The sequence below is a fragment of the Heteronotia binoei genome, chromosome 3 (assembly GCF_032191835.1).
Source record: "Heteronotia binoei isolate CCM8104 ecotype False Entrance Well chromosome 3, APGP_CSIRO_Hbin_v1, whole genome shotgun sequence".
Taxonomy (NCBI): Eukaryota; Metazoa; Chordata; class Lepidosauria; order Squamata; family Gekkonidae; genus Heteronotia; species Heteronotia binoei.
This window is the reverse complement of record NC_083225.1, coordinates 49,325,823-49,351,153: the sequence shown is the minus strand read 5'-3', so window position 1 is coordinate 49,351,153 and position 25,331 is coordinate 49,325,823. Positions and strand designations below refer to the sequence as shown.

Genomic DNA, 25,331 nt, shown 5'->3' with positions numbered 1-25,331 from the left:
AGGGGTGGTCTTAAAAACCTTTTTCATTGTCTAGAATATTTTGAAGTCATAAAGCATCACATTCCAAACACAATATTCAGGAAAATGACAGTATACAAACATAGTTTCTAGTGGAGTATTGCAACAGCAACTGCATGTGTGTGTGTCTAAAAATAAAAACTGCTCCCTTTCAAAATATTTGCATCTGCTATGGTTGATGCCTGCACACTGCATGCCACCCATTAAACATTTTTTAAAATGGCCTTCTGAAATGTGTTTGGCTGTCATACAGGGTGTTCTAACAGGCCAGTTAAATTGATTTGTATTGGGAATGTACTAAGGCTGCGCGCCAGTGATAAAACTGAGCCAAAGTGAGGTTAGCTGCTAGGTTAGCAATAGAGCCATGCACAAGTGAGCAGCCCAGCACAGATGAGGAAGTCCCTCCTGACTCACTAATCTTGCTGAGGCCTCAGGTGGCTCATCCTCCCTCCATTTGCACCCCTTATGAATTATTCTTCCTTGCTATTTGGAAAGGTCAGAGGTCAGCCTGCTCCAAATCCCCAGGTCTTTCTGACCAAAGATGTGTCTCATAAATAATGAAGGATGGTCTTCTGCAGCCCACCATATAATTTGAGCAGCAATGAAAGCATGCAAGATCACTGTGTATTATTATATGGGTTTCACACAAATTCCAGCCCCAAATAGAGAGCCAGTTGTCTCAGGCTAAGAGATAATACTTGAATCTCATCAGAAAGGTACTTGTTTGGAAAACAAACAGCCTTTATGCAGTGTCCTAAGGACTCCAAAATGCAACAGCAACACAAAATAAGCCAAACTATTCTAAATGATTTTGTAGTGTAAAGGGAGCTGGGGCTAAGCATCCCAATTCCTAGATAACAGAAAGGAAATCAAAGCAAAATTATCTTAACATTGCAAATTGCAATATAATATTGGGAGACTAGAGATAAAAAGCATATTGTTTATATTGAAAACAGAAAGGTGCCAAAGACAAAAGTTTAGCTTTACATCTGTGCATGACAGACTGAGAGACACAACTGAAATAGCTTCTGGTGCTAAATTTGGACAGAACCCATCTTATTTATTGTTTTGACTCCAGAGAAAGTGTTTTTATGGGTAAGGTTAATCCCTTTCACTTGTTTCATGTGAGCTCATAAGTTATTTTTGCATCTTATTAAGCCCAGTTTTAAACACACAAAATCAGCCTGGTCATAAGCACATTTATTAGAAAGTGGGGGTGGATTTATATGTACCTATAACATGCCAAAACTGTCAGTGATTGCTCACCAGTACTGGAAGCATTCAGTACTGTTTTCATATATTATGAAGCTTTTCCACTCAATTTATCCACTTTGTGCCTAGCTACACATTTAGGTGGAGACTGTAATGTACAACAGTGCTGATTTGAACACATTCTACAAATGATTGAGTGGAAGAAAGAAATAGCATTCTCTCAGCTCTGTTTTCTATTTCCTTGTGAGTTGGCCCTCCTTTCTCATTATGGAAAAACAAGTGGAGATCTACAGAGAACTGAGGGGAAAAGAAACCCATTTACTTACTTCCCCTCTCCTCCAGCTTCACCTTCATGCATGTGCACTTGTCTACCGCTGTGCTATGCCAACTCTGGCTTCTCTCCACCTGCTGCCTCCCTCCCATCCACTTGCTTACTTCTGCCTTCTCTCCCTCAAGTGCCTGCTTGTTCATTTGAGCTTCTCTCTGCCCATCAGCACGTCTCCCACCCACTCTGGCCTCCCTCTCCACATCTGCCCACTTGCCTTTGTGGCCCCACAGACACGGAAGGCAAGCCAGAGAAAGACCATTGGGGAAGCAGCTCCTCTTTACCTGCTGCTGGTTGCCATTACGATTTCTGCACAACATTTGGATTGTTAGGACAACTCAAAATGCTGTCTGAAGTTTAACAGATCTTCTTGACATTTGCATGTACACAGATATCCAAGGGTGGAAGTCTAGCAGGAGCTCCTTTTCATATTAGGCCACACACCCCTGATGTAGCCATTTCTCCAAGAGCTTACAAGGCTCTTTTTTGTAAGCTCTTGGAGGATTGGCTACATCAGGGGTATGTGGCCTAATATGCAAAGGAGCTCCTGCTAGAATTCTACCCCTGCAGATATGAGTGTTAACATTTGGAGAAATTATTGCCAGATTTATTTTTACAAGACTTTTTTCTGAAAAACTGGTGGTTCCTCCAAGTTTGCCAAACCCTAAATTATATTTGTGGCTGTCCCCATTGGGTAGATTTTTTTTATCCACATGGGGTCCAGTTCTTGTCCATTAAATATAAAGACTGGCCAATGCACTCAAGCCTACAGATGCAGCTTCTAGTGCTGCAGCAGCATATTCTTCAACTGCCTCGATCACAAGAATTACTCCAAGTAACCATGACTATATCACTGAATAGCCCTGGACAGAAATATATTCTGTGTGTATGCATCCACAGGGATAGTTGCATGGATGGCTTTTTTTTTAATGTCTGAGTTAGCCCTAGGTACTGGTGTTAGTTGCTGAAATGAATAAATTGAAACAAAAATGGGGATTTGTTGTTCAATCACACAGTCAAGTCCAACTCTTTGCGACCCCATGAACAAAGTCATGCCAGGCCATCCACCATTTCCAAAGTCTGCTCAAATTTATGTTTGTTACATCAGTAACGCTGTCCAGCCATCTCATCATTTGCCATCCCCTTTTTCTTTTGCCTTCTGTCTTTCTCAGCATCAGGATCTTCTCCAGTGAGTGCTCCCTTCTCATTTGGTGGCCAAAGTATTTGAGCTTCAGCTTCAGCATCTGACCTTCCATGGAACAGTCAGGGTTCATTTCGCTGACTGATTTGATCTTCTTGCAGTCCAAGGGACTCCCAAGATTCTTCTCCAGCACCACAGCTCAAAAGCATCTATTCTTCTGCGCTCGACCTTCTTTATGGCCCAGCTTTCACAGCCATACATTACTACTGGGAATACCATCGCTTTGACTATACGGATTTTTGTTGACAGGGTGTTGTCTCTACTTTCTATTATACTGCCCAGGTTCGCCATAGCTGTCCTCCCAAGGAGAAAACATCTTTTAATTTCATGGCTACAGTCACCATCTGCAGTGATCCTGGATCCCAGAAATGTGAAGTCTGTTACTACTTTCATGTCTTCCCCTTCTATTTCCCAAGGTGTGATGGGGCCGGATGCCATGATGTTAGTTTTTTTGATGTTGAGTTTCAAGCCTACTTTTGTGCTGTCCTCTTTCACCCTCAACAAGAGGTTCTTTAGGTCCTCTTCACTTTCTGCCATTAAAGTGGTGTCATCTGCATATCTGAGGTTGTTGATGTTTTTCCCAGCAATCTTTATTCCGGCTTCTGCTTCATCCAGGCCAGCATTCCACATGATGTACTCTGCATATAAATTAAAAAGCAGGGTGGCAATATACATCTTTGTTGAACTCCTTTTCCTATTCTAAAGCAATCAGTTGTTCCATATCCCATTCTGACAGTTGCTTCTTGACCCTTATACAGGTTTCTCAGGAGACATGTGAGGTGGTCTGGTACTCCCATCTCTTTAAGGACTTGCCACAGTTTGTTTTGATCAACACAATCAAAAGCTTTAGCATAGTCAATGAAACAGAAATAGACGTTTTTCTGATATTCCCGTGCTTTCTCCATAATCCATCAAATGTTGGCAATTTGATCTCTAGTTCCTCTACCTCTCCGAAACCCAGCTTGAACTTCTGGTGGTTCCCGATGTACATACTGCTGAAGCCTAGCTTGTAGGATCTTTAACATGATCTTGCTGGCATATGAAATGAGTGCAATGGTGTGGTAGTTTGTACATTCTTTGGCATTACCCTTTTTTGGGATTTGAATATAAACTGACCTTTTCCAATCCTGTGGCCACTGTTGCATTTTCCAAATCCGTTGACATAATGTGTGCAACACTTTAACAGCATCATCTTTTAGGACTTTGAATAGCTCAACTGGGATACCATCATCTCCACTCACTTTGTTGTTAGTAATGCTTTCTAAAGCCCATTTGACTTCACACTCCAGGATGTCTGGTTCGAGGTCAGCGATTTCACCATCATGGTTGTCAAGGACATTGAGGTCCTTCTTGTATAATTCTGCTGTGTATTCTTGCAACCTCTTCCTTATCTCTTCTACTTTTGTTAAGTACCATTTTTATCCTTTATCATGGCCATCTTTGCATGAAACATTCCCTTGATTTCTCCAATTTTCTTGAAGAGATCTCGTCCTTCCCATTCTATTATTTTCCTCTATTGTAGGGGTGGCCAACGGTAGCTCTCCAGATGTTTTTTGCCTACAACTCCCTTCAGCCCCAGCCAGCATGGCCATTGGGAGGCAGAAAACACCTGAAGAGCTACCGTTGGCCACCCCTGCTCTATTGCTTTGCATTGTTCCTTCAGGAAGGCCTCCTTATCTCTCCTTGCTGTTCTCTGAAAATCTGCATTCAGTTGGGTGAATTTTTCCTTTTAACCTTTGCTTTTCACTTTCCTTCTTTCCTCAGCTATTTGTAAAGCCTCATCAGACAGCCACTTTGCTTTCTTGCATTTCTTTTTCTTTGGGATGGTGCTGATTGCTGCCTTCTGTACCATGTCACGAACCTCCGTCCATAGTTCTTCAGGCACTCTGTCTATCAACTCCTTAAACCTATTTTTCACCTCCACTGTATATTCATAAGAGATGTGATCAAGTTCAAACCTGAATGGCCTAATGGCTTCCCCAGTTTTCTTCAGTTTAAGCCCGAGTTTTGCAATGAGTAGCTCATGATTTGAGCCGCAGTCAGCTCCAGGTCTTGTTTTTGCTGACCATAGGGAGCTTCTCCATCTTTGACTGCAGAGTATATAATCAATCTGATTTCTGTGTTGCCCATCAAGTGATGTCCATGTGTAGAGTCACCTTTTAGGTTGTTGGAAGAGGGTGTTCTCTATGACCAGTTTGTTCTCTTGACAAAACTCGATTAGCCTTTGCCCGGCTTCATTTTGTTCTCCAAGGCCAAACTTGTCAGTTGTTCCAGTTACCTTTTGACTTCCTACTTTGGCATTCCAGTCCCCTATGATGAGGAGGACATTTTTTTTTTTTTGGGGGGGGGGGGTGTTAATTCTAGAAGGTGTTGTAGATCTTCATAGAACTGGTTCACTTCAGTCTCTTCTGCATCTGTGGTTGGGGCATAGACTTGGATTACTGTGATATTGAATGTTTTGCCTTGGATACGGACTGAGATAATTCTGTCATTTTTGAGATTGTATCCTATTACTGCCTTCCTCACTCTCTTGTTACCTGTAAAGCCCACACCATTTCTTCTACGGGACTCTTGCCTACAATAATAGATGTAGTGATCCTCTGAGTTAAATTCACCCATCCCCGTCCATTTTAGTTCACTGATTCCCGAGATGTCGATGTTCAGTCTTGCCATCTCTTGTTTGACTACATCCAGTTTACCTTGATTCATAGATCTTACATTCCACGTTCCAATGCAGTATTGTTCTTTGCAGCATCGGACTTTCCTTTCACTATCAGACATATCCACAGCTGAGCGTCCTTTCGGCTTTGGCCCGGCCACTTCACTCTTTCTGTGGTTACTTGGACTTGCCCTCTGCTCTTCCCCAGTAACATATTAGGCACCTTCTGACCTGAGGGGCTCATCTTCCAGCGCCATATCTTTTAGCCTTTTGTTACTGTCCATGGGGTTTTCTTGGCAAGGATACTAGAGTGGTTTGCCATTTCCTTCTCCAGTGGATCACATTTAGTCTGGGTTCTCAGCTGTGGCCTGTCCATCTTGGGTGGCCCTGCATGGTATAGCCCACAGCCTCACTGAACCGCACAAGCCCTCTCGCCACGTCAAGGCAGCAGTCCATGAGAGGGGAAATGGAGATAGGAATTGATTTATCAAATTCAGATTAGAGCAAGTTAGCAGTGGTGTTCATTGAGCTACCTGTAGGTGCTGTAGCAGCAGCTGATGGAACCATAATGACAGCTTGGATCATTAAAATAGCATCTTCTTTCTTGGCACTGTAGCATATAAAAATGGGAAATGTCCAGAAGTCATACAGTTACAGTGCCATGAGGCCATGTTTATGGGCAGCACTAATCCATCAGTTCTTCAAAAGACTTTGTAGCCACATGAATTAAGGAGTAGACACATGTTTTTAGCATTCCACAGTGTGGAACTGTGCCGTTTAAGTAAGCATAGGCCATCTGGTTTACTTAGCGAATGGCAAAATGTCCTTCCAGATTTGCAAAAATCTGCATATGTAATTCATTTTAAGATTACAGTTGTGTGTATGTTTGCTTAGAATTACATTACACTGAATTCTGTGGCATTTAGTAAACGTGCACATGTAAGTAATTTGCCCATCTCACATAGAAGTCAATCGATAGTCATTTCAAAGAGCTGTGTGTGTCTGTTGTAGCAAAAACTGGGACTGCTCTTGATAGTGCACATTAAATGCTAAATACTCCTGGCTGACTAGGGTAAGCTGCTCGTCATGTGGCTAGAGACTGAAAGGCTCTTTGGTATGAATCCTGGAATCCAGATCCTTCTCATTTTCCAGTTTCATGGAGCATTTGTTCCTGGACATCCCTGAGCTATGACTATGTCATTCTCTCCCTCAGTATTAAAAGACCTGGATGAGGCTACCTCTCCAACCCCTCCATCTATCCAGGCTAAGAAAGAGTTAACAGTGACACAGATGGCTTATTTGTTTATAGATAAGGTAAATCTAGAGCAAGAGATTGATGCTCATCACCTTCTGCAGTAGAGAAGGAGTTAGTGGGGACCCATCTGCAGCTGTAATTATGTTTATCTGTGTATATAGGGTTGGGTCTTTTTAATATATTACGCCATTAAAAGAAAAGCATGCTGGAGCCATTGGATATTTTACCTCCCACTTTGGTAATTAACATTTGATGAGACCACTTGATCTTGGCTTTAGCTCTTTCTTGCCAATACTTGGTAGCGCTACTGTGAATTAAGTGCTTCCACATTATTTCTGAGAACATTAAGGCCGGGAGTGATGGCATGACCCATTGTTTTATGGAGTCAGTGAATTTGACAGAAATGAGTAGCATAAATCTCAAGGACCATTAGCCTGTTTTCTAGCTTAGACATATATATATATTGGTGTGTGTAAGATATGCTCCCATGCCTTTAAAAACCACTTCCCATTTTTTTTACTGAATGTGGCAAGTTGTGTTTAAAGTCAGAACAACATAGCATCCCAGAACTGCTTCTCTAATAGTCACAATACCAACTTTTCTTTCAATATTTTTTAGACTTCTGTGGATACTTTTGTCACTTCCAACATGGCTTCCATGTTTCATCAAAAATGACTTTCAAGCCCTGACCTGGATAGCCCAAACAAGCCTGATTTCATCAGATCTCGGAAGCTAAGCAGGGTCAACTCCTGCAAGTACTTGGATGGGAGAGCTCCTTGAAATACCAGCAGCTGGGAGGACAGGGGGCAGGTTTATTCAGTCACCTCTCTGAATATCCTCCAGTTGGAATCAGTCACCAGAAGTTGCCGTGACTTCCAGGTGCACACACACACACATAAATACAAAAATACCCTCCCCCCCCCCAAAAAAAAAGATTTCTAGAATCTGCAAAAAGATTTTTAAAAATTATTTAGCATGACTTTTTATAGGAATTCCTATTGGACAATAAGAAAAGCAGAGGCCCATTTGAAAATGCAGGCTGCTAGTATTGTTGGACATTCATTATCTGTGTATAAAATATCCAGCTTGTCTTAAACGCAAAGGGACTTCCATTTTGTCAAGTGAGTTTCCACATGTAGCCCCCCATGGTGGTTCCTAACTGAAGAGGAAGAGCAAATGGCAGAGACCTCTATCATTATAGAAGACAGTGGGTGAGAGCATCAACATATCCCCCACTCCCTTGACACCTCAAAAATCTAAATAACCACCAAGACTAGGGGGTGCACTTGCACAATTTTCACATGCCACTGGATAGTATCTCTTGTAGCTTATCTCCTGCTTGGTCAAAACAATTTACTCTGGTACTCTCCTTGGTGTCTTCCCTTTCACCATTTCCTTAACTCCACTATTCCTCCCCTTTGAAACCTTTTTCATCACTTTGTGGATGAAAGATGGGTGGGTGTACTCAGACTTCTTTGATTCCAAGAATGATTGAGGGTCTACAAGACGCTGTCTCATTACTGCCTTGGCTAAAGCTAGAAGACAGTAACTGGACAGCCAGTTAAGGATACCTTTCATTAGATCCTTACCCCTACACCAGCTGCAATGGAAAAGGTCAAGGCGGAGGGCAGCAGAACAACTAGGATAGTGATTTGGCCAGTGGAGGGAGACAACACAATGTGGGAACTAGATTATAAAGGATGGTGGCATTTTCCAGGTTTTTCATAACGTCCTGTTTCGATGTTACCAGATTTTTTTTCGTTGTGTGCAGATAACATTGTTAACTTTCTTCTGCTGTTCCAGTCTTCCCTTGTTTTTTTTTCTCATTCTTTCCTAAACTAGTTTTTTCTGTACTATTTTAATGTTGCAGAGTGAATTAGCAAGATAGCCTCAGAACACTTTTTCCGCCTTGTAGCTTGCCATTCAAAAGGGTTGGATGGCAAACTTTATATGTATGTATGTATGTATGCCAGCACTGAAACGTTCAGTACTGAAGAGTGCCCGCACTTAAATAAACAGTCTCATTGGGAGGCTTGACACCAGCAGCCAATCATTACCCATTTTATTCTCTGCAGTCTAATCTATTTTATGCATGCACTGGCAGTAGCAGATTTCAAGGTGTTCAGTGGGACTATCTTGTGTCAAAAGCCCTGAACCCTTGGAAGCACGAAAGAATCATAGAGTTGGAAAGGATCCCCAGGATCAGCACAATGCCTCTCCCTAAGTTCACAGGATCAGCATTGCTGTCAAATGGCCGTTTAGCCTTTGTTTTAAAAACTCCAAGAAAGGAGAGCCCACCATCTCCCAAGGAAGCCTGTTCCACTGAAGAACCACTCTAACTGTTAGGAAGTTCTTCCTATTGTTTGACCAAAGACCCATAAAGAGTGGGGAGGGAAGGGGGGTTGGGTGCATAATCGCAGAGCTTCTTTTGGGAGATGAGCCACCACTCAGTGTGAAGTTGGTGACTCAGCACTGAAGCGAAAAGGGGAGCTTTCGTAGAGCCTTTCCTCCAAGAAAGGGCACAGGTGCTGGAGACTGGGACAGGCTCATCCTGGAAGCACCTCTCTCCATGCTTGCTTACATGAGTGTGAGCCCCACTGAATTCATTGGGAGTAAGCCCACTGGATAATTTTGTCATATGGAGGAGGGGGTGTTAAAGAATGATCCGCTCCCAGTGTCAAATATGCTAGGTATGCCACTGGAGCTGTGTACCTGATGCACATCATGTAAAGGAATTAAAAAGATTTTTGAGGCCAGGGAGCCAATCAGAGAGACCACTCAAACATGGGAAAAGAGGCGACCAATAAGAGGTAAGACACGTATACCAGGAACGACCCTCAGTTGGAGTATAGTGGGCAGGGACTGTACTTTAACAAGGCTAGTTCAGCCCCTTTGAAGTTGCTGAAATGCTGCAATGCTTCAGCACAAGAACACACAAAAAATATGTAGAGAAAAAAGCAGAAAATCAATCTTCAGTGTGAATGTGAATGGATAGAGCCATGATGGGAGGGGGAATGAACTGATCACGCAGATAGCACAATGAACAGAACCATCACAACACCCACAAAAACCCAAAAGGCAGTTGCAGTCTGGAAAGCAGCAGCAATTCTCCAGGATTTAGGTTGGAAAGGGAGGAAGAAAGGAGCTGTGAAAATAGGAGGTAGAAGGAGGGCAGGAACAAAACATTTTCATTCCTAGATTTTGGAGGTTTTCTTTTTTTCTAGTCATTTCTTTACTAAACAAATAGCGTAAGGCATGCTAGCAAGTAAGAAAACTGTTAATGTTATCAGTAAAGTGTAATTTCTTATTGAGTGTTAGTCCTATAAAGCACAGTTCCCTATTTCAATGTTCTTGATTGTTTGTTTTTGATATGACTAAAAATGTTGCCTGAAATGAACAGAATGTGTGTACATGTTTAGCATTTAACAGAGCTTACTACATAAAAGGCCAATTTACATAGAGATTCTAAACATGCATGAGTGATTACTGGAAAATAACAAGGTTAAGTAAAGTATATATTGAATTCTGTTAACCAGAGTCACAGTCTTTCCCCCTTCTCTTTTTTGACTTCTGAAATGCTTGTTGGGTTGGAAGAGCCTTGTGGAAAAAATGCTGAGATACATGGTGCTATGAAAGCCATGGGATCTCCTTGTCCTCATTGCCATTTTCAGGAGGCTCCAGTGGTTGAACAAGGAGGTGGAAGTGATTTTGCATGATTCTAAGTATGAAAGTGACTTCATTTTTTTCATCAGTACTGTCTGTGTCTTGGGAGAGATGAAGCAGTGACTTTGGTCACTTTCTTGCTAGTCTTACCGATGTGGGTTTATTTTCACTGCTGCCCAATCCCTCCTCCTCACTGCAGCCTCCAGTGCCTTGTGTACAGCATTCATCCAACCCCCTCCATCAGCTTTTTGTGGGAGGTCAAATGGAACTGCTGAGGAACGTGGACAAGATCTGGGAGCACCTTCCACCCATAGTTCATGTGATCAAACTTTCTGTACAAGCCATATGCAAGAAAAAAATATTGGCTTTAACCATGGGTGCCCCACATTCAAATCCATGCACAGTCTAGGAAAGCCATTGTCACTTATCCTAGTTTAACAGGGTCTTTGTGCGATGCAATCATGCAAATATCTTAGATTTTAACTCACTGTAAACACTGGGAGCTATATGGGAAAGAAATATAGATAAATAATTAGCTAGAAATTAGGAGCTCTGTGGCTACAATTCAAGGCCCCATGCGTTCAGTGACTTTCTACTCTTTTCTTATTTATTAACTTTGATTAAATTAGGCTGCCCTCCCTGAAAAGTAGGGCTCAGGGTGACTTAAAACAATGATAAAATTACAAATTCGATGAAGATATTTCAGAAGTTAAAATAATACACAATATATAATTTACTGTAGTCGCAAAGAGTCGGACTCGACTGTGCGACTGAACAACAACAAAAAATGCCAATCTGATGTTGAAATACCTGAAATGTCATTTCCTTTGTAGGAGAGGGAGGCAGAGAAAAGGAAACAGAAAGAGGAGCTTACTAGAAGGAAGACTATTACTGTCCTCATCTAAACACCTAGCAGAACATCTCTGCCTTACATACCTTGTGGAAAGGCAGTAAGTCCCACAAGGCACGGATATTACTCAACAGAGAGTTCCACCAGAGGACAGTTGAGGACAGGCAGATATCTCCTGGGGACCACCAGGAGAGTCTTACTCCTGAGTGTAACGCTCTCGTCACTATACCAACTCAGTATACCAACTGAGATGGTCCTAAAGGTACATAGATCTCAGGTCATTCAGGTCCTCAAGCCATTCTATGAAGTGCATTGGTATTTGGGCAAGAGAATTTGGTGCATCAAAGTTTTCCTTTGATGTGAAAGAGGACATAGCTCCTTGTTGCTCTTATTTTTTCATATCTGCAGCCTTTGATACAGTAGATCATACCATCTTGTTGAAGCACTTGGAGGCAGAAGTAGGTACCAGGATGCTTGCTAAACTGGTTCAAATAATTCCTTACAGATTGGACTTAAAGGGATGCTATTGGAAACCAGTTATTATCAGTGTGGGGCCTATCCTGTCGAGTTCCTCGGGGCACAGTTCCATCCCCCATGCTTTTCAATCTCTATGTTCAAGCCCTTAGAACGGATCATTCATAGTTCTGCAGTTGGTTGTCATCAATGTGCAGAGGCCACCCAGCTCTGTATATCTTGGTGGTGTGGTAGAGATCCTGAATAAATGCCTGGCTGCTGTGGTTAATTGGCTAAGAGTGAACAAATTGGAAGTAAACCCTGAAAAGACAGAGGTAAGGCTGGTTAGAAAGGCAGCGATCTTGAAGGCACCCAATGAAGCTGATGGGCAGTAGATTCATGGTCTACAAAAGGAAATAATTCTTCATTCAAAGAAGATGTTGGGATAGTTAATGGTTTAGCTGTTTTTAAAAGATTAGACAAATTCATAAAGGATACGTGCATCAGTAGCTATTAGCCATGATAAATTGAATTTTAATATTTAGAGGTAGTAAATAACCTGCTGGGAGTCAGCAATAGGAGAAATGTTTTGTCTTCTGTGCCTTCTAAGAGCATGTGGTTGTCCACTGTGCAAAACACAATGCAGGACCACTGGTCTCATCCATCATGGCTGCTCTTAAATTCTTATGTTCTAATTCTTCTTCCAGTTGATGAAAGTCAAGCTCTAGACACCCTAGAGAAAGAGGGAAAGCTTTGTTGAAGGTAAATTAGAACTCCCCATCTGACTCTGCAGCCAACACATTCACAAGATAGAAGCTAAAGTCCCAGAGTGGGAATATCTATGAATAGAGTAACTGCCCCATCCCTTTTACATAAGGAATTTTCCATATGTAATAGGTAACCTCAATTGAGTACATCACAGAATTCCCAGGACTCTGAGAAACAGCTCTGCTACCATGATTTGAAGCCCCATGTGCCCATTAGACCTTCCAAATGCATACCAGAACTGCTGACACCATTCAGGGGGAAATATAAAATCTACACATATCTGAAATGCCTGCAGAACACTTACACAATTTGTAAAAAAAAAACGAGAGAAGCAACATCTCATTGTTTTGTGATGATATTCAGATTTATTTATCAAAGCCTGTTCTTAAAATTCATACACTCTTCCTCAATAGCTGAGCCTCTGAGGTGACTGAGGGGAAGAGGCAGATTTAATTCCAGTGCAATCCCTGATAATTATTTTTTCCCTGTTTTGGTGAATTGTTGCCTTTGCTCACTTCTGTACTAACACATACCATTCATGGTTATGATGGATCTAAAATAATATCCCCAATCTTGTTGGTCCTGTGGGCACTTTTGGAATTACGAGAATGGGGAGTGGGTGCTCCTAAGAATGGCCACCATAGAAAATGCTACTAATCACAAAATGGCTGCTATGGGAATAGGATCAATCTCAAAATGGCTACCATTATGAGGGGCAATTTAAAATGTATATGTCTTTCCTATGATGAAGGGGCACTTGTTTCTGAATGGGCACCCGGCAGAAATGAAGGTATTGTCCCCTAGTCTCTTCTGAAGCACCTTCTATTCTGATGAGAGACAAAAGAAACCATTGGTGAGCACTGTGGCCCCATGAGATATGAGATAGGCTTACCAGTTGCCTGCTTCTGGTGTCAGAGATCTCATTGGTGGTTTCACCCTCCCACCTAGGATTGACGGTGGCTGGCACCCAATGGGAGATTGAAGGAGTGTGGACATTGAGGGGTGGCATTGCACGGGAGGCCTAACAGCATTTTCTAAGCAAACCATCTGGTTTACACTGAATCATAAAGCAATGTGACTTTACTTCTGGTTTTGCCTTGGAAATAATGTCATCTCATCAGCACTCCAGCAATGCTCCCCCCCCCCTTTTTTTTTTGTCCCACCAGCCTACTGAGTGGTTATGAGGGCCAGGGGACTGCCAGCGGGAGATCTGGCAACCTTACTCCTATTCCCCAGACTGATGGAAGAAAGGTGTAGGGCGCTGTCATGACTGCCTCAAACCCCAAGCACATTGGGGGATACTCTGGAAGTCCCCAAAAACTGTAAGTACCATGAGTTTTCGGAGACAGCCAGAGTATCTCTTAATGTATTTATATAGATCCAAGTGCACAGCCGTGTTGGTCTGAAGCAGTTGAACAAAGCAGGAGTCAAGTTTCACCTTTAAGACCACCCAAGCCACTATACCTGATCCCCTCATCTGTTGAAGTGTGCTTAGAGAGCACACAAATGCTTACATTCTGAATAAAACTTGGTTGATCTTAAAGGTGCAACTTGACTCCTGCTTTGTTTAACGTACTTACATCACATACATGGTTTCAGGTAGATGTGACATCATGTATCACAAAACATTATCTCCCCCCTGCCCCCGCAGTTCCTGGGGATGCTGGTCGCAAGCCTGGTACCCCAATGGGAGCTATATTAGGGATCTCTGATACAGAAAACATAACATTTTCTTTTAAAAAGGTGAATTCTACCTGCTGTGGGAGAAGCTCTTGTCTGATTCATGTTTTGAAATGCTTTGTGAGCTGGGAATGAAAAGCTATATTATCTTCAATACAAACTGAATGATATGATGATAATTATTATATATGGTTATATAATTATATATATATTATATAACCACTCATTTTTGTATTCTTTCTAGGAGTCACCATTAGCTGGATCTGCAATCATGGTTGGACCCAGAGCAAGCACCATCAGTGGAGATCAAGTGACACCACCAAAGGTCCAGCTACCTCTAAATATGTAAGCCTCCAGTTTTTGCCCTGAATACGGTATAAAGAAACCACAAATCGTTTTTGCTGTATCATTTGCAGTGTGGAAGTCTTTTATGAGAACACTTCACACGTACTTATCACTGTCTTGGACATGACCCAGTCTTTTGGCAGAATTGAAAAATGAACAGTGAAAGGCCAGGTCACCTTCTTTACATAGTCCATTTTTAGCTTCCAAGATATTTATTATGGCTGTATGAATCATTGTATGGCAGCCTGAGTGCCTATCAGCAAGAGAAAATCTGCTGCAGTAAATTAAATCGCTTATGAAATAACGCTCCCATACAATTGAACACCTGAGTCTGTCATTGTTAGGAAGAATGATTTCTAGGATAAAAACCATCCAGTTATATATTCTAGCGGAAATAAATGAAGACATAAAATTAACATGCTATGTGTAAGACTAAGAGAGTGTAGGTTGACTAAATATGACTTGAAAGAACAGAAGGCTAACTAGAGAGAGCCAGCAGTGTAGTGATTAAGAGCAGTGGACTCTGATCTGGAGAACCAAATTTGATTCCCCACTCCTCCACATGCAGCCTCTCAGAACTCTCCCAACCCCACCTACCACAGGGCGTCTGTTGTGGGAAGAGGAAGGGAAGGTGATTGTAAGCTGCTCCAAGAGTACTTTGAGTGATGAAGGGCAGAATATAAAAACAACTCATGTTTTTCTTCCTCTTCTTAGACCATTATTAAAATTTAACAAATTCATTGTGCAAACTTCCCACTTTGTGGGAATGTGCTTTTCATTTTTATGTAGTTCAGTCAGCTTTCTTCTTTCAAACAGAAACTTATCTCCAGGATACCATCTCCCCTCCCTCAAATAGTCTCTGTATTGAATAATCTGTTTTGTCCAAACAAGAGATTCAATGAATTATCAGCCTTTATGAAAATTCAGTTGGCTTTTCTTTAGGAAGTGGGAATTTCATGTATTGTCAATAATGTAATTTAATTTTTAAAGAACAGTGCATGCAAATGCACTCCATTTTACAGAGCTACTACATTACATTATAGTAAAAATGTCTATGCTATTGATCCTCTGTAATTACACCCATAATTATGGGTTTAATTGTGATTCTACCATTGCAGAATGGGGGTGAGGGTTGCTCTTATTGTTTCTGGAAGCCAAACAAAAGCAGTGGGTTCTGTGCTTGTTACCTGGAGGTCAGATTTAGGAGATATTTTTTTCTGTCAAGAGTTTACAGGCAAATGAGGTACCTTGTGGGGCAGAACTGAGGAATTTTGTTCCTCAGTTTGTTCATTCATAGTTTGTTCATTTATTAGAGCATTTTATCCTGCATTTGCCACCCTGCAAATGGGGCCAACATACATTAGTGCACAATAAAGCAATACAAAACATTTTAAAATATCATGTCACCATACCTCATAAAAATATGCTTATTTCATAGAAATTACTTCAGCTGCCAACTAAATAAAACTTTCGGAGTCTGAATCACCAGCTGCTTTGGATGCATAAAGTCCCAGGTTCATTCACTAGCACATCTGCTTAAAATAAGGTTGCCAATTCTGGGTTGGAAAATTCCTGGAGATTGGGGGGCAGGGGCGGGGTGAAGTCTGGAGAGAGTGAGGTTTGGGGAGCAGAGGGACATCAGTGATTTATAATGGCATAGTGTCCACCTTCCAAAAAAACCATTTTCTCCAATGGAACTTATCTCTGTTACGTGGAATTTAGTTGTAATTCCAGGAGATTTCCAGCCGCCACCTGGAGACTGACAACCCCGGTTTAAAAATATTGAAAAGCAGGACCTAAGATCCCAGAGACCAGCAGTTTGTCTTAGTATTAAATAGTTTCACACATTTGAACACCAGGCATTTTTAAAACTGTCGGTAGCCTTTGACATGTCATTTGATCAAGTTATGGAGTATTTTTATATATGCAGAAGAAAAGGAAAATAACCATCTTCCTGCTCTTCGTGCCTGGAAGCCAGGCTTCACTTCAAAGGAATTGTATCTCCAGCTTATAATAGACCCACAGAGATGACATTAACCGAACTACGATGAATTCAGTGTTATAAATTCAGTCACAGTTCAGTCCCTCAGGCCAAAGTTAAAGCAGGAAATTCTGGCAGGCAACTTTTAGCACCGAATGTCATAGATTAAAACTGTGTCTCTTAACTAGATCCCACCCATAAAACTGCAAAGTGTCATCTTATTGCAGCTTTGAAGGTGATTTCCCCCCACCCTTTTTCATAATTTTATCTGTGCTGCAAAAATGTATCTCAGCACATAATGAAAAGCAGCCCTGTCCAGAGGTTTCATAGCTGGATAACACGGTTGATGTCAATTCTTTGCCAAAAGCACACGCCAAGGAACAATAAAAACATTTTTTCCCAGTTAACTAGGTCATTTCTGAACAAGAATAGTTTTTACATGTTTTTGACAACAGGTTGTCAAGCACAGCTCTCTCCTGACTTTGAGCAAGTGAAGAAGTGTGAATTCAGTCGACATAGAAGTCTTGATAAATCAGATTTTGTTAAACAGCTGTTTTTGTAAGACGTATTAGCTATGCCAATAGTTAATGGAGAAGCAGGACTTGCTGCAGTCTGACATACAAAGGATTTCAAACTTTGAAATAAAGCATCATGTGTTGCAGATCTTTACTTAAGCTAAATCAACCAGATGCATTCTACATAAAGCCAAAACCTGTTGCTAAATATTATTTTAAAAAATCACTGCAATCCCTGATTAGAAGCAGAAGAATTGCAGATTTATACCCCACCCTTCTCTCTGAATCAGAGACTCAGAGTGGCTTACAATCTCCCATATCTTCTCCCCCCACAACAGACACCCTGTGAGGTGGGTGGGGCTGAGAAGGCTCTCACAGCAGCTGCCCTTTCAAGGAGAGCTATGGCTAACCCAAGGCCATTCTAACAGGTGCAAGTGGAGGAGTAGGGATTCAAACCCAGTTCTCCTAGATAAGAGTCCATGCACTTAACCACTACACGAAACTGGCTCTCTGATTAGCACAATATGGCACTGGTCTTGGATGTCTGGTAGCAATAACAGTTCTTTGGATGGGGTCATGACACTTGATGTCCATCTCCACATTCTCCCAACCACTGTTCTTCCCAAAAAAAGGCCCTCACATAGTTGGATGGATTCTACAGAGGATTTCCACAAATAGAAAAGGGGTGCAATTTTCACTGATTCTGTCCTCTTTCTGCAGACTTCCCAATGGATCCTTCACATTGTTCTTGGGGGTCCCCTCCCCCGCAGGAACAACATTTCAGGAAGCATTTTGAGCTGCAGCAGGAGGGTGGGAAGTCCCATTCCATTGATGGAAATCCCTTCAAAGGTACTGATAGGCTAACTTCCAGCCCCAGAGAGAAATCAGTGTGTTCTTTTCCCTTGAATTGGATCCACACCTAGTGCCACTGAGAAGCAGAGAAAAGATTCAGGCTCTAGATCTGTTAATGTTGATGCTGTCCAGCATGTTTTGCTGCAAGGTCAGACAACATAGCCTTCTACCGCAACCAGCAATAAATGCTAAGATGATCCTTGTTTATAGTCTCAGAAAGTGCTGCCTAACACTTTCCATTGTGTCCCTGCATGGTGGTGATGAAGACGAACAAGAAAATCTCCCATAACTGTACCGTAGCAAGCATATGGTAATAGTACGATGACCATTTTAACTTGTTTGCAGAAGGCGTGCCATGATATCTGCATATGTTTGGTCAGCAAAGAATACGAGGCTATTTTCCTAAGTCTGTTGTAAAACAGAAATACAAATTATTTGACTAAGACGTTATACTGCAAGCACATGGTAAATAGAGCCAAAATATGCCTACAGGAGTTGTTACTGAATATAAGTGTTCTTATAATTACTGCTGTTTGTTTCTTGCCTGCAGAAGAGTAAAAAACAAAACAAACAAAACCCCCTTGTATTGTAAAGAAACAGAAAATCAACAAGATTTATTCTTCAATTATATTTCCTAGAGAGCAGAGGTAAAAAAAGAAATGCATCATTGTTATTGGCTGACATAGTCACTGTGGGTATAGTACTCAGTATTTCTTTCCTTTTCTTTTTTGTTTCTTCCCTTTTTTCTTTTGGGTCTATTTTGTAAGACTGATCTTCTCCCATCATATTGTATGGTACTCCTTTTGCAAGAAGAATTTGTGCAGAATTTAGCACAAAAACTGCAGTTCTCATTGTTCCTTATGCACTCAAAATCCATAAATGAGTGATTAGGAATTATTTTATTTGTAGATTATTGCTGATGATTTTAGGATACATTTGCTCACAAAGGGTTCCTTGTAATTAATTCCTCTGATTCCCTCTGCACTGTTTGTTTTTTAAAAATCTGCAGCATTTATTATGACTTTTTAAGTGTTTCATTGTTGCTTTTCATTTCAGTGCCCCTCAACCAGAAAAAAAATTACCTGTGGCTATGACAGACCTATTGAAACCAGTGTTAACAAGTAGTTGGCAAATAAACTCCTATTGCTTTCAGTAGAACTTAGAAGTCAGCATTCACTTTACCTGGATTGGGGCCATCCATTGTTTCTCCACTTTCATGTTGTCTAAATCAATATTCTTAGCCATTCTTTACAGTTTTTCGCTAAGTGCTCTCTTGCCTTCACATCTGAGGAACATACATTCCTAGGAAACAAACCTTTTTTATCCGCTAAGTTAAAATGCAGCCCTGTGTGTTTCCATTCACAACAGATGTTATTCCTTTCCTTCAGTTACCTGGCATTGTATGCATATAAGCCCCAGAAGACTGATGAACTGGAGCTTCGCAAGGGTGAAATGTACCGCGTCATTGAGAAGTGTCAGGATGGCTGGTTCAAAGGGACCTCTTTGAGAAATGGCATGTCTGGAGTCTTTCCAGGCAATTATGTAACTCCCGTTTCCAGGTGAGAGATAGTGGGGCAGTTGTGAAAATAAATGAATACCCTTGCTTTTAAAGTACACATTTCCTCCAGTGCATTTCATAGCCATCAATGGTGGTGGTGGAAAGAGCCATCAAGTCAGAGCTGACTTATGGGGTGATTACAGACCGGCACTTTGGGCTGACTCAGAGACGCTTCTGAAAGACATAAAAAACCTTCCACACACAAACATCTACCGCCCGTCCTCATCCCATCCTCATCCTGTCCTCCGTCCTCCACAGTGCGACTCAAAAAGCTACCACTTCCGAAATGGTAGCAAATATCTGAGCTGCACGCCAGTCTCCTCCTTTGCATCTGGAAGTGGAAGGGTGCAAGCGAGGCACCTTGGTGTTGTGAAACCACCAAACTGCCTCAAGTCGTACCCTGCTTTTTAAAAACAAAAACTGTTCAGTGCACATGAGTGTGCATGCACATGACTACTGAAAATGTATGGGGAAAATGTGACAGGAATGGTGCGCAACAGCCGTCTGAACACACCCATGTTACCCCATGGACGGGATGGGGACGGCTTGTGCGGGAGTGTGTGGAGGTTTCAGGACGGCTTTTTGAGCCATCCCAATTTGGGACACCTCCCATCCACCCCAAAATGCCCATCTGTTATCACCCATGGTGACTCTGTAAGGCAGGGGTATCGAACTCATTTGTTATGTGGGCCGGATCTGATATAAATGAGACCTTGTCGGGCCAGGCCATGTGTATACCTATTTAAGATTAGGTAGCAGAGATATAAATTTTATAAAGGACACAATTATTTTTTTAAACCCTTAAAACATGTTTAAAACTTGTTGGTATTAAAGGTGTTTTCTTTATATCTCTCCCATGGGATCCAGGGAACTGGGCAAAGGAAGCTCCTTCCTTCCTTCTCCAGGGGACCAGGAGGGAAAAGGAAGAGAGACTTGACTCAGTAGCTCTGTTGTGCAATTGAGAAAGAACGGAAAAACAAGCTCTGCCATCCCCTCTTCCTCTCCAAGGAAGGAGCCTCAGCCAGTGGAGAAAGTAGAGGTTTTACTCTGTAGCTCCTGTGCAATTGAGCAAGCCTTGCAAAGCAAGCTGTTATGCAGAAGGAAGCAAGAGATAGGGAGAAGGAAGCAGATGACAGCCAGTTGCTCAAGGGCCTGATAGGAGCCCTCTGAGGGCCTGATTCGGCCCCCAGGCCACATGTTTAACACCCCTGCTGTAAGGTTTTCAAGGCAAAAGACAAACAGAGGTGTTTCACCATTGCTTGCTTTTGCATAGCATCCCTGGACTAGCCAGGACCAATACTGCTTGCCTTCCAAGATCCGAGAAGATCAAATATTTTTTAGGGTAGGACATATTTATGGGGGGTCACCTTCATATGTCTTTTTAAACTCTAATAACAACAGTGATGGCCCACTTCATCCACTCATCCCTCTTCCATGAAAACCCTCCTGTTAGAGGAGAAGAAAAAAGGAAAGAAAAGCCGTAGTCTATGTACACTTCAGCCTAAGCATAGTTCTGGGCCCCATTGATATCAGTGGAATTAGAAGGGTGGAACTTTGCTTAGGCTTCCATTGTAAAACAGGCAGCCAGAGGAAATAATGAGTAGAAGAGGAAAGGAAAAGCAGTAGACTACATATACTTCAGCCCTAAGCGTAGTTATACCCTTCTGGGTTCCATTGATATCAGTGGACTTAGAAGGGTGAAACTTCGCTTAGGTTTTCATTGTAAAACAGGCAGCTACAGGAAATAAAGAGCATAAGAGGAAAGGATGAGCATTAAAAAAGAGAGAACGAAACAGAGGAAAAAATAAAATGGAGTCAAGTACAGAAGTAAATGAGGAGTGCAGTCCAGTAGCAGAGATCATTAAATGGCTTGCAGTATGCCGATATTTGCGTTTAACTTTCCTTTTTCTTTCTTTCTTGATTTCTTCAAGAGTTCCTGCAGGAGCTGGTCAGCCTAGGAATCTAGTAGGAGGGTCTCCAACAGCAAAAGGCTCTCTTGGAGCTGTTCACACAGGAGGCCCAGCTCTTATGAATTCTGCTACTGTTACCAGACCTGCCGTCCCAATAACAACCCCTCCCGTTCAACCCCAACTGCCAACAGCCTCCCCACAGATGAATAGCTGCTCGAGGTATTCTTCTCAGCCCACTGTCATCCAGGCTCGCAGTTCTGCACAAATGGGTATGTATAGTCCTTGTTGTGTCTGGTCGTTTGGTCCTGATCCTGTATCTCAGAGGTACCAGGCCTTGGAATCCTTTCCTCTCTGTCAGTTTCCTGGGGGAATCTTCCACTCTGCTTAAAACTCAGCAGGCAATAAGGATAGGTTTTATTTAGGGTAGTATTTATTGATTGATGGGGAACTGCATTTTGTTCATCGAGTTGTCCTGTTGCCACAGCTGAAATCAATTACAGCACTCACAAATATTTACACAGATTTGTTTTGGCGCATAAAACATCCTCCACACAAAGAAGGTTAAACCTCCTAAGTCCGTTTGGCAAACAAAGCATGGCTTAACATTTTAAAACATTTATTAGCATTTGAAAGATGAAAGGAATTTATTACAGAGGCCAAACACAGGTGATCAAGCCAGAGGTCTGAAATGCCTGCTTCCTTGTGAAAAGAGAAATGTAAACATGCATACAGTAGTCTAGCCTTTTTTTCTTGATGGCATTCTTGACTCAAAAGATGAATTCTTGCAGATCAATTAATGGAGCATTTACAGCATCTTGCTTTAATACACAGTAAATAAACGTAAATTAATTGTTTTCCTGTTGCAATTCAATAACTTCAGAAATATTTCCTGATGATCACCAGATTTCTTCCCTATTGTGCAAACTTGTTCTGAAAATTTTTAAAAAAATTAATTCTCTGGCAGAGATGTCACATTGTGTACATGCAGGTGAAATGACTTTTTTAGTCACAGCATGAAATGTTTATGCTCTCCACAGATTTTCATGGGAATGAATATATTATAGAGATTATGTTTGGGTTTAAAAAAAAAAAAAAAAGCTTTGAGAAAAATATGTTTTCAGTAATAAAGTTCTGCATTTTCAAACTGAAAACCAGAAGAAGGAGAGATATTCCCAGTCTTCTTAGAATGCTGGGGATAAGGAGCCTTGGGAGATTCTAAAAATAATTACTTGATGTATTGTGAGGGGCATTGCTTTTTTTTGTTGTTTGTTTGTTTTAGCAGGAACGCACAGGAACACAGTTATGGCTGGCTTTGGGTCAGGGGTGTGGCCTAATAAGCAAATGAGTTCCTGCTGGGCTTTTTCTACCAAGAAAGCTCTGGTGAGGGGTATTGCATGAAGACTGAGACCAATTCCTCACTAGCAGTTGCTCTGCCCCTGGGTTTCTGCTTTCCCCAACTCAAACCATCAGTTCCCCACCAGTTGCTGTATGGGCGCATTATGATCTGCAGCTCCCTCCAGTGTCCTTTGTGGCTTCCAGATCTCAAAAAAGCAAGACTAGGAAGTGAGGGAAATTGCAGAGAGCCACAGATGAAAATGCACCCACACAGCAACTGGTGGGGAATCGATCACCTGAGTTGAGGAAAGCAGATGCTCGGGGTGGAGCAACTGCTAGTGAGGAATTGGTCTGAGAGTCTGGTGACAGAGACACTTGATGTCCCATACCTACTGCAGAATGCAATAATAAGACCACATCATTGGGATACAAGGGGACTAGATGGTCTGCTAATTTATGGCCATAAAGATCTTGCTGACTTTTTGTGTATAATATGTTGTTTCAGTTCTATGATGATCTGTTACTTTGTTTTAATTTTTAAAAATTCTTTTGCTGTGAATAGTTCCATGATTAGAAGCTTTTAAAACTAGATGGAAGGCTTTCCTCTGAATAATAAATTACCTCATGAGAAAAAAAGCTGTGCACCTCTGAGACATCATGCAAAGTGAGAAGAATTTGGAAATCTCTCCACCCTTTATAGTCACCCATTTCCAGAATTATTAAAGTTCTCGGGTTAATGTTGCTTACTACTTCTTTATTTCTTTTCTTTTAACCTTGTTTTGAAGTGAGGATGTCTTTTGAAGTCTTATTTTTCTGCATACTTGGGAATTTCCCAAGTATGAAGAAACTCCTACCTTGGCTATGAGTGGCCTGCTTTGGCTGCTTTTCTTACCATAACAGAACCAGTATCAGAATATTTGGGGGGGGGGGGTTGTTTTTGTTTTTTTGTATTGACATACTCAAATGGGGGATATTGGCTGTTTGTCTTATTGCATATACCAACCCATCCTCTTCTGTATTTTAATGTCTTCCTTTTTTATAATGGCAAACTAAAATGCATGTTATAGTCTCTTGAGAAACCATGCCCTCTATTTAAGCTAACAAAGTCAGAATGTTGCCTAGATTTATGGCACTTTGCACCTACAACAGCAGTCTGCTTTGTATCACCCTCCAGTGTTTTTTCAGCCCTGTTTTGTCCTAACACTAACAAACACAGATCCCTATTTGTGATTCTTTTAATCTGCTAAAAATATTTCCATGATTCTACACTGCCCACTTATATTAAGAATTGCTGCTTCCATTCCCATTTGTCTGATGAAGTCTGCTTAAGAGCATACAAAAGCTTACATTCTGAATAAAACTTAGTTGGTCTTAAAGGTGCACTTCTACTGCTTTGTTCTAAATTCCTTTTTGTTCTTGGTGGGGGGGATAGAATTCAACCCCTTCTAGCCAGAATTCAGAGTTTGTGGTGTTGACTTTTCTGGTGAACTGCCACCTAACTGCCGTCTGCTTGCAACAGCCTCTCGTCCTTGTTTCAGGAATCAGATGTTTTCGTCTTGCAGCTTTCCCTTGAGGTTGTTGACTTCCTGTTTGGAGCCTGGCCTTGTGCAGGGGGGTGGTGGTGGAATCTTCTGCTTCCTGCCTAAAACTTGCAGCAATAAGTTGTTTAGGGGCATGGGCAACATAGAAACAATACACACACGAGTTCCGCACTAGGCCTTTAATTCTGCTTCAGCCCTGTACCCAAACTGACATTCTACACTAGAATAATAGAAAACAACTCTGTGGGTGATAACAGACAGGTGTTTTATGCCACCTCGGGGATGGGAGGCAAGCAGATCAAAAATGCACATCCACACATGCACATCTGCCTACCTGCGCACGCAGCCCGTCCCTGTTTCGGGGCCATATGCCATCTGGAGGCTTCTGGTCCACTCCTTTGCCAGCTGGATCTCTTTGGGGCAGTTTGATGCCGCCCTGAGCTGGCCATCTGTAATGAGTTTATGATTCTAGTGTAGAAAGTCAGTTTGGGAACAGGGCTGAAGCAGGATTAAAGGTCTAGTGCAGAATTGGCCAAAGTTTTTTTCTGGTTTCCTCTGGTACGTTGAAGGAGAACTTCTTACTGTTTTTTCCATGGTGCCTTTGTGGTTTTCAGCCTTTTGATTTTCTCTCTTTCACATTCCCATATTCAGTGTTGCTTAGCAGCTCTGATGAAGGTACTCCTGAAAAAGAAAAGGTATTTCTTGGACAGTAAACAGAAATGCTTCTGCTCATGGATGACAATCCCTCACCAGTTCGATCACCTCCATCACTGGGTGCTTATTCCTTCTGGGTGTTTTCGCACTCACGTTTTACTGGCGCCACGACCCTCCTGACGCCGGCGAATCTGCATGGATTTCGCACCAGAAGCGCCGGCGCTCCCAGAAGCGCCGGCTACTTCCGTCGCTAAGCCAGCGCAAACGTTTTCCTGCATCTTTGCGATTTCCGTTTGCGCTGGCTTAGCGACGGAAGTAGCCGGCGCTTCTGGGAGCGCCGGCGCTTCTGGTGCGAAATCCATGCAGATTCGCCGGCGTCAGGAGGGTACTCGCGCCAGTAAAACGTGAGTGCGAAAACGGCCTCTGTGTTCTCAAGCACTGGGGCCCTCCTCTCTGAGAGCGAATCTGGCTGTCACTTCAGCTGCAAGACCACACCTGGAGGAAGGCCAGGCTTTCTTCCTGCAAAACGTTCTTGAAGTCCTCATTAGGCAAAAAC

At 42.0% G+C, this 25,331-nt stretch overlaps 1 protein-coding gene across 1 annotated transcript in view; it reads left to right on the top strand.

Moving 5' to 3' along the window:
* SH3RF3 (SH3 domain containing ring finger 3) overlaps window positions 1-25,331 on the top strand; it is a 307,356-nt gene that overhangs the window by 249,677 nt on the left and 32,348 nt on the right. Inside the window, exons 5-7 of the mRNA XM_060233755.1 lie at window positions 14,329-14,429; window positions 19,166-19,336; window positions 21,267-21,514. Of these exons, the coding sequence (XP_060089738.1) occupies window positions 14,329-14,429; window positions 19,166-19,336; window positions 21,267-21,514 (520 nt within the window). The remainder of the gene's footprint in view (window positions 1-14,328; window positions 14,430-19,165; window positions 19,337-21,266; window positions 21,515-25,331) is intronic.